The 9,861-nt window shown below is 37.6% G+C and overlaps 1 protein-coding gene across 1 annotated transcript; it reads right to left on the minus strand.

Annotated features, from left to right (window-relative positions):
* Positions 1 to 7,023: 7,023 nt before the first annotated feature.
* PATE3 (prostate and testis expressed 3) lies at positions 7,024 to 9,659 on the minus strand. The gene is made up of 3 exons (XM_060605155.1): positions 9,611 to 9,659; positions 7,654 to 7,776; positions 7,024 to 7,148 (listed from the first exon to the last, which is right to left on the minus strand). Exons 1-3 carry the CDS (start codon positions 9,657 to 9,659, stop codon positions 7,024 to 7,026), a joined length of 297 nt encoding a protein of 98 aa, XP_060461138.1.
* Positions 9,660 to 9,861: the final 202 nt, after the last annotated feature.

The following is a 9,861-nucleotide window of genomic DNA, read 5'->3' on the forward strand; positions in this document are numbered from 1 at the left end:
TTATTTATCCATTAGTCTGTTGTTGAGTATAAGTTGTTTTCACAGCTTGACTACTATAAATAATGCTGCAATAAACGTGGGAGTGCTTATATCTCTTTGATATACTGTTTTCATTTCCTTTGGATGCGTAACCACGAGTGGAATTTCTGGACCATATGTAGTTCTATCTTTAAATTTTTGAGGAACCTCCATGCTGTTTTCCATGCTAGCTTTACCAATTTACATTCCCACCAACAGTGTCCAAGAGTTCCTTTTTTCTCTACATTCTCAACAATATGTATCTCTATTTTTCTTGATGACAGCCATTTTAACAGGTGTGAGGTGATATCTCATTATGGTTTAGATTTGCATTTCTTTGATGATTAGTAATGTTGAGTATCTTTTCATGTACCTGTTGACCATTGGAAGTCTTCTTTGGAAAAATGTCTATTTCGTTCTTTTGCCCGTTTTTAATTGGATTTTCTTTTCCTTTCCTTTCTCTCTCCCTCTCTTCCTTTCTTTTTTTCTTCCTTCCTTCCTTCCTTCCTCCCTCCCTCTCTCTCTCCCTTCTTTCTCTATTTCTTTCTTTCTCTATTTCTTTCTCTTTCTTTCTTTCTTTCTTTCTTTCCTCCTTTCTCCCTCTCTCTTTCCCTTTCTCTCTCTCTCTCTCTCTCTCTCTCTCTCTCTCTTTCTTTTCTTCCTTTGGATTCATAGAGAGAGTGATGTGTTTTGAGCCCAAACATACCAATTTGAATCACCCCAGTGCTGTTACTTACTATCTCACCAAATGGCCCTAAACTACTCTCAATATCTCAGAACTCCAGTTTCCTTATTTATGAAACAAAAATGATAGCATCTTCTTTACTGAGTTGTTGCAAGAAAGAAATTAGATCTTATATTAATTGCCTGGCATGTATTAGGTGCTCAATAAATGCCATAAGTTGTTTTAGTGTTACTGGATTGTATGAATTCTTTATACATTTTGGATATTAACCCATTATCTGATATATGGCTTGGAAACATTGTCTCCTATTTTGCAAGTTATCTTTTCATTTTATTTTTTGTGTTTTGGCTGTGTAGGAGCTTTTAATTTGATTGAAACCCACTTGCTGAATTTTACTTTTGTTGTTTGTGCTTTTGGTGTCATACCTAAAAAAATCTTTGCCAAGACCAATATTAAGAAGTTTCTTTCCTATGTTTTCCTCTAGGAGCTTACAGTATTAGGTCTTTTGTTTAAGTCTTTAATACATTTCAAATTAATTTTTGTGAATGATGTAAGATAGGGGTCCAATCTCTTTCCTTCTTTCTTTGTTTCTTTCTTTGTTTCTTTCTTTCTTTCTTTCTTTCTTTCTTTCTTTCTTTCTTTCTTTCTTTTTTTTCATCTGGTTATCCACTTTCCCCAACATTATTTGTTGAAGAGACTATCCTTTTTCCATTGAGTGTTCTTGACTCCCTTGTTAAATATCAATTGACCATAAATGCAAGAGTTTAGTTCTGGGCTCTCTGTTCTGTTCTATTGGTCTAGCCTTCTATTTTTATGCCAGTACCATACTGCTTTAATTTTTACAGCTTTGTGGTATAGTTTGATATCAAGAATTGTGATGTCTCCAGCTTTGTTCCTCTTTCTCATGACTGGTTTTCTACTCAGGGTCTTTTGTAGTTTCATACAAATTTTAGTATTGATTTTCTATTTCTGTAAAAAATGTTGTTGGAATTTTGATAGGAATTGTGTTGAATCTATAAATGGCTTTGGATATATGGATAGATATTTTAACAATATTAATTCTTCCAATTTATGAACATGGGATATCTTTCCATTTGTTTGTATCTTCTTCAATTTCTTTCATCAATGTCTTGTAGTTTTCATTGTACAGACTTTTCACTTCCTTCCTTAAATTTATTCCTTAGATTTATTCCTAAATACTTTTTTGTTTGTTTGAATGCTATTTTGAAGGAGATAGTTGTCTTTATTTCTTTTTCAGATGTTTTGTACAGATGCAACTAATTTCTCTGTGTTGATTTTATATCCACCAATTCTCCTGAATTTGTTGCTTAGTTCCAGTAGCTTTTTGGTTACATCTTCAGAGTTGTTCATATTATCTGCAAATAATGGCAATTTTGCTTCTTCCTTTCTCATCTTTTATTTATTTTTCTTGCCTAATTACTATGATTAGGACTTCCAGTATATCTTGAATAAGAGTGGTGAGAATGAGCACGTTTGTCATCTTCCTGATCTTAGAGGAAAAGCTTTCAACTTTTCATTGTATGTATAATGTTAACTGTGGGCTTGTTATATACAGTTTTTATTATGTTGAGGTATGTTTCCCCTATAACCATTTTTTTGATGATTTTATTCTCATGAAATGTTGTTATATTTTGTCAAATGCTTTTCTGCATCTATTGAGATGATGATATGATTTTAATTTTTTATTCTACCAATGTGGTATATCAGATTTATTGATGTGCATATGTTGAGCCATCCTCAGATCCCAGACATAAATCCCCTTTGGTCACGGTGATTAATCCTTTCAATATGTCGTTGAATTTGCTAATATTTTGTTGAGATGTTTATATTTACCAGGGATATTAGTCTATGGTTTTTTAATAATGTTTTTATCTGGCTTTGGGATCAGGGTAATGTTGGCCTTGTAAAATGAATTTAGAAATGTTCCCTCCTTTTAATTTTTTGAAAGAGTATGAACATTGATGTTAATTCTTCTTTAAAATTTTTTTTAATGTTTATTTATTTTTGACAGAGAGAGAGACAGAGCATGAGCAGGGGAGGGGCAGAGACAAAGGGGGACACAGAATCCGAAGCAGACTCCAGACTCTGAGCTGTCAGCACAGAGTCCAACGCGGGGCTCGAACTCACGGACTGTGAGATCACGACCTGAGCTGAAGTCGGACGCTCAACCAACTGAGCCACCCAGGCACCCCTTTTTTAATAAAAAGAAAAAAAAATTAATGTTTATTTATTTTTGACAGAGAGAGAGAGACAGAGCATGAGCAGGGGAGGGGCAGAGAGAGAGGGGGACACAGAATCCGAAGCAGGCTCCAGGCTCCGAGCTTTCAGCACAAAACCTGATGCAGGCGCCGAACCCATGAACTGCGAGAATGTTAATTCTTCTTTAAATGTTTGATAGAATTTGCTGGTGAAGCCATCTGATCCAGGAGTTTTCTGTGTTGGAAGGATTTTGATTAGTGACTCAATCTCCTTACTCATCATTGGTCTATTCAGATTTTCATTTCTCCCTGATTCAGTCTTGGTAGGTTGTATGTTTCTAGCAATTGATCCATTTCTCCTAGGTTAATCAATTAGTTGACATATGATTGTTCTTAGTAGTCTCTTATAATTCTTATTTTGTGTTATCAGTGTAATGTCTCCTCTTCCATTTCTGATTTTATAATTTGAATCTTCTCTCTCTCTCTCTAGTTATCCTAGCTAATGGTTTATCAATTTTTTAAATTTTTTTTGAAAAACCAGATCTTAGTTTTGTTGATTTTTAAAATTGTTTTTCTTGTCTTTGTTTTATTTATTTCTATTCAGATATTTACTATTTCCTTGCTTCTGCTAGCTGCGGGCTTATTTTGTTTTGTTTTTCTAGTTCTTCCAGGTATAAAGTTAAGTTGTTTATTTGATATATATTTTCTGAATATATGCATTCATTGCTATAACTTCCCTCTCAGAACTGCTTTTGTAGCATATCATAGGTTTTGGTATGTTGTGTTTCGATGATTTTAAGTTTTATTTTTAAAATTTACATCCAAGTTAGTTAGCACATAGTGCAACAATGATTTCAGGAGTAGATTCCTTAGTGCCCCTTACCCATTTAGCCCATCCCCCCTCCCACACCCCCTGAAGTAACCCTCAGTTTGTTCTCCATATTTATGAGTCTCTTCTGTTTTGTCCCCCTCCCTGTTTTTATATTATTTTTGTTTCCCTTCCCTTATGTTCATCTGTTTTGTCCCTTAAAGTCTTCATATGAGTGAAGTCATATGATATTTGTCTTTCTCTGACTAATTTCACTTTGCATAATACCCTCCAGTTCCATCCACATAGTTGCAAATGGCAAGATTTCATTCTTTTTGATTGCTGAGTAATACTCCACTGTATGTATACCACATGTTCTTTATCCATTCATCCATCAATGGACATTTGGGCTCTTTCCATACTTTGGCTGTTGTTGATAGTGCTGCTATAAACATGGGGGTGCATATGTCCCTTCAAACCAGCACACCTGTATCCCGTGGATAAATGCCTAGTAATGCAATTGCTGGGTCGTAGGGTAGTTCTATTTTTAGCTTTTTGAGGAACTTCATACTGTTTTCCAGAGTGGCTGCACCAGCTTGCATTCCCATGTGTTTCCATTTTTGCTTCCCTCCCACTCTCCCTATACACACACACACACACACACACACACACACATATATATATATATGTATACATATATATGTATGTATATATCTTATTTTTTCTTTTGATTTCTTCTTTGAACCATTGGTTGTTCTGGAGTGTGTTATTTAACTTCCACATGTTTGTAGATTTCTCAGTTTCTTCTTGTTATTGATTTCTGGTTTCATAGCCTTGTGGGCAGAAGATACTTGGTATGATTTCAATCTTTTTAAATTTGCTAGGACTTGTTTTGTGTTCTGTTATATGGTCTATCCTGGGGAATGTTACATGTGCACTTGAGAAGAATGTGTATTCTGTCCCTGTTGGATAGAATGTTCTACAAATGTCCATTAGGTCCATTTGGTCTAAGGTATGCTTCAAGTCCATTGTTTACTCATTGATTTTCTGTCTGGATGATCTATCCATTGCTGAAAGTGGAGTATTGAAGTTTCCTGCTACTATTGTGTCATTGTCTATTTCTTCTTTAATCTGTTAGTGTTTGCTTAATACATTTAGGTGCTCCAATGTTAAGTTTGCATATATTTATAATTATCATATCTTTTTGATGAATTAGCTCCTTTATCATTATGTATTGACCTTCTTTTCCTCTTATTACTATTTTTGGCTTAAAATCTGTTTTGTGTGATATAAGTGTAGCTACCTGCTTTATTTTGGTTTCCGCTTGTATGGAATATCATTTTTCCATGCTTTCACTTTGAGCCTATGTGTGTCCTTAAAACTGAAGGGAACCTCCTATAGGCAGCATACAGTTGGATCTTGTTTTATCCATTCAGCCACTCTGTGCCCTTTTTTGACCGGGGAATTCAATCCATTTACATTTAGAGTTGTTATGGATATGTAAGGACTTACTAATGCTATCTTATTGATTGTTTTCTGGTTGTTTTGTGTCTATGTTGTTTCTTTCTTTGCTCTGTCTCTGCCTGTCTTTGCAAATTGATATTTTCCATGGTCGTTTGCTCTTTCTCCCCTTTGTTTAGCTTTTATGCATCTACTCTAGGTTTTTGCTTTGTGCTTACCATGAGTCTTATTGAAGTTACAATACTTGTAGTTACATCATTTTTGCACCTAAGTCTGATGGTGGAGATCAAGTGTTAAGTAGATTAAATAGTCCAGTTTAAGCTGATGGTAATTTCCTTTGATTGTCTACAAAAGCTTCCCCCCTTTTATTTTGAGGTTATTATTTATCTCTTATATTGTGTATTTATTAATAATTACAGGAGCTACAATTATACTAATGGTTTCCCTTTTGCCCTTTGTACTATATAGTTAGGTGGTTAACACACCATCCTATTAGAATTTTCTAGGTCTGACTGTACATGAGGCTAAAGCAGTGTATTGTGTATTTTTGTATGTTTTCATGCCATTGATTAGCATCTTTTCATTTCAGCTTAAATAACTCCTTTCAGCATTTCTTGCAAGTCAGGTCTAGTGGTAATAAAGTCCCTCAGTGAGAGCCAAAGCATGGGAGACTCTTAAAAACTGAGAACAAACTGAGGGTTGATGGGGGGTGGGAGGGAGGGGAGGGTGGGTGATGGGCATTAAAGAGGGCATCTTTTGGGATGAGCACTGGTTGTTGTATGGAAACCAATTTGACAGTAAATTTCATATATTAAAAAAAAATAATAAAGTCCCTCAGCTTTTTGTAAGAATTATTTTTGCATTCTGGATACAAGTTCTATGGAGGATATAAGTATTGCAAATATCTTCCAAGTCTTTAACTTGCCTTTTTACTCTCTTAATGATACATTCTAGTGAACAGACATTGTTAATTTTAATGTGGTCTAATTTATCAATTTTTAAAAATGATTTTGCTTTTTAGGTCATGTTTAAGTAACCTTTGCCTATTCCAAAGTTATAAATGCATGCTATGCTTTCTTCTAGTTTTATTGGGTACTTTTCCTATTCAATTTATAATCCAGTTTGAATTGGTTCCTTTTGCATATTGTAACATAGAGGTAAGCAGCAGAGAAAGATTAGGAGAGGAAAGAGAAGAAAGGACAGTTGTGATGTATCTGGACTACATACTAACAGACCTACAAGTGGCCATGTGTGAGCTATGAATATCACAGTGGCAGGAATTTCCTTATTTTCTCCTTCATACTAACGTTGTATGCGGGTGTACTTTGCAGGTGCCAAGAAAATCATGACTGAGTTTGAAGTGAACACTGTCCACTTGGAAAATAAGATTGTGTCTGTAGAGGAAAATCTCAAGTGCCCACCATCCATTTTGCTGCTATTTCTGCTTAATTATAGTAATGATAAAAATGGAAGTTTAAGAAAAAGTATTTGTGAATGTTCAGCTGAAGTGCTTCTAGTCCACCTCAACTATCTTAGCTGATCATAGGGTTTGGGAACAGTCTTGTTTTAAATTTCGCTGTACAGAGCCTCTTGGGACAGGATTCTTGAGTATAGAAATGCCAATCCCTGTCATGGGAGAGGTCTGTTGTTCAGAATCATTATCCTCTGACTGAGATAGAAACCGAGCTGGAAGTGCCAGGAAGGGTGACACTGAATTAAAGAGACAGCTGGGGTACTTACAAGACAGACAAGGCAAAAAAGCAAGGGCAGGCAGGGTATGAAGGGTGAGAAACATCAACACTTCAGAGTGAGGCCTCGGGAGGGCAAATATCTTAGATTTCGATGTTACAATAATTGTATCTGCAACATTTATGAACGTAAGTCCGATTGTGGAAATCAAATGTCAAGTCTCTGCAGAATTTCTGACACACCATATATGATAACTGCAGAATGTTATCTGTAATAAGAAAGAACATAGAAAATAAGTCAGTGATCTAAGTTTTCTAAAGACAAGTCAAACCTGGCACTATTCCTGCCCATGGAAATTTAATTAGGCATCAGGGTGGGTTTAGGGATGGCTTCACAGCGTATCCGTACCATGAGGACTGAGGCAGGGAGATGTAGAAACCACCGGCCCCCTTCATGTTCGTTTGCCTGAGGTCCCTACAACTCTATATAGCTGTTTCATTTCCTTTCCTGGTAGATTAGCAACTAGTGCTTTAGTGTCTTCAGAGTTAGAATCTGGTCCATTTCGTTGGGAATATAGGGCCCCCGTCTTCTTCCTCCTGTCTCATTTCCCCCAATCCTCTTCTGTCTGCATGCACAGGGACCTGAGCTCAGAGGCATTCTGCTCGTCGGTTCCTCTCCTAGACTGGCCGTAGTCTGAGATACAAAATGGCTGAAGTGCTCTCCTAAGAATTTTCTAAGATTTTCACGGTACCTCCACTGGCCCTCTACCTTACCCTGGAAGATCTTTAAAGACATGCACGACTCAAACGTCTGAGCAATACAGGAACCAAAGCCTCTTCTACAGCGATCTGTCCGTGTGCGAAGGTGGCACGTTACGCACTTCAGAGGTGTCACTGCTGGAGAGTGTAGAGCTGGTGTCAGACCAGGGACACTTTGGAAAGAGCTGGAATTATCTAGACCTGATTGTGGAGGGTGGAGGAGTAGGGGTGACGGCGGGGGGGTGGGGGGGCGGTGGATGAGGAGCTGGTGGTGGGTAGAATAGCAGGTAGTAAGCAGTTGGAGCTCTCACCAACTTCGTATCACAGAGAAATGCGATTGTGAGTATAAAAGGATTCTTCGGATCCCTATTTTGGCCGTTTTAACCTAGGTAACTCAGAGCAAAGATTTAGCCCCCATGACTTTGGTTTTTCCAGCTTTAAAACGGTTCTATTAATGATGGCCTAGCCAACTTGGCAGCACTGTAGATAGGTGGGAGTGTAATAATGAGGGTGAATGCTTTAAACTATTTTACCCAAGGGGCGCCTGGGTGGCTCAGTCGGTTGAGTGTCCGACTTCCGCTCAGGTCATGACCTCTCAGTTTGTGGGTTCGAGCCCCATGTCGGGCCATGTGCTGACAGAGCCTGGAGCCTGTTTCAGATTCTGTTTCCCTCTCTCTCTGCCCCTCTCCCACCCACACTCTGTCTCTGTCTCTCTCTCTCTCTCTCTCAAAAATAAACAAACATTTTTAAAAAAGAAAAAAAGAAAAAAATATTTTACCCAAGCTAGGTTATTAACATTCGCCGCTTAGATATTATGAGGTAATATACTCTGTAATTTTGAACTTTGAATTGAATGTATGTAAAGTCCTCATGAATTACAACATATTAGTAACACTTCCCATGGTATTGTGGGGTGAGCTAATCAGAAATACAGGTTTAATAAAACAAACAAAAAACCTCTCCCTGGTGCACCTGGGTGAGAAAGGAAAGTAGCATTTATTGAGCATCTGATTTGGGCCATGCTTTCTCACTTTGCATCTGATTTAATCATCACAAGAGCCTCGTGAGTAAATATTTCCCCATTTCTCAGATGAGTAACCAAAGGTACAGAGATTTTAAAACAGCAATTTTTAAAAAAAATTTTAGTGAGAAATAATTGTTCTTGTTTTATTTATTTTTTTAATATAATTTATTGACAAATTGGTTTCCATACAACACCCAGTGCTCATCCCAACAAGTGACCTCCTCAACGCCCATCACCCACTTTCCCTTCTCCCCTACCCCCCATCAACCCACAGTTTGTTCTCAGTATCCAAGAGTCTCATGATTCGCCTCCCTCCCTCTCTGTAACTTTTTTTTCCCCTTCCCCTCCCCCATGGTCTTCTGTTAAGTTTCTCAAGATCCACTTACCAGTGAAAACATATGGTGTCTGTCTTTCTCTGACTGACTTATTTCACTTAGCATAATACCTTCCTGTTCCATCCATGTTAAGACAGCAATTTAAAAATTCTGATTCTAGAGCATCCAGTATTTCCTCTCCTATAATCACTTGTTTTCATATAAACTCCCTGATAAGGGTATCAAAAGTCATTGTCTAAAACAAACTACAAAATTATTCATTATAGACTGACCAGCTGTCACAGCAAATGGGATACAGATTTATGAATGGAAAGGATGACTTAAGGAAAATCTTGCTAGGATTTTAGATTATGGGGAATGGTAGGGACAGAATGGGGAAAGAGTAGGAAGGGGCAGCCATAGAGGCTTGAGCCCCTGGTGAGGAATGGCAGAATGTTGAAAAGGTCAGAAAAGTTGGCCCGTAAGGCAGGAGGAGCATTCTGAAGAATGGCTTCCCCTCCCTTATAAACGTGGTCAAGGCTCAGCCCTCCATGGATACCTCCTGTACACGTAGAGTTTCCAAAGGCTCCTGAGATCCTGCCTCTGGAGCCCACTTCTCAGGTCTGTGACTCACCTACAATGAAGCAGAAAAGGAAGGAGACTATCAAGAAGTGTTTGTCCATCCTGAACCAGAAGTCTTCTGTACAGGAGGAAAAGAAGCCAGGAACTGCAAGAACAGCTCTTTAGGCTATAGGGAGGAAACCTTCTTCTTCACAGGGCAGGAATTATTCATGCCTAAGGGAAACCAATCACACAAGCTTTTCTCTGGAAGCTCAAGTTCATTCTCTCTCTACCCCATAGCAAAGCATAAAGATAATTAGTAAA

The sequence above is a fragment of the Panthera onca genome, chromosome D1 (assembly GCF_046562875.1).
Source record: "Panthera onca isolate mPanOnc1 chromosome D1, mPanOnc1 haplotype 2, whole genome shotgun sequence".
Taxonomy (NCBI): domain Eukaryota; kingdom Metazoa; phylum Chordata; class Mammalia; order Carnivora; family Felidae; genus Panthera; species Panthera onca.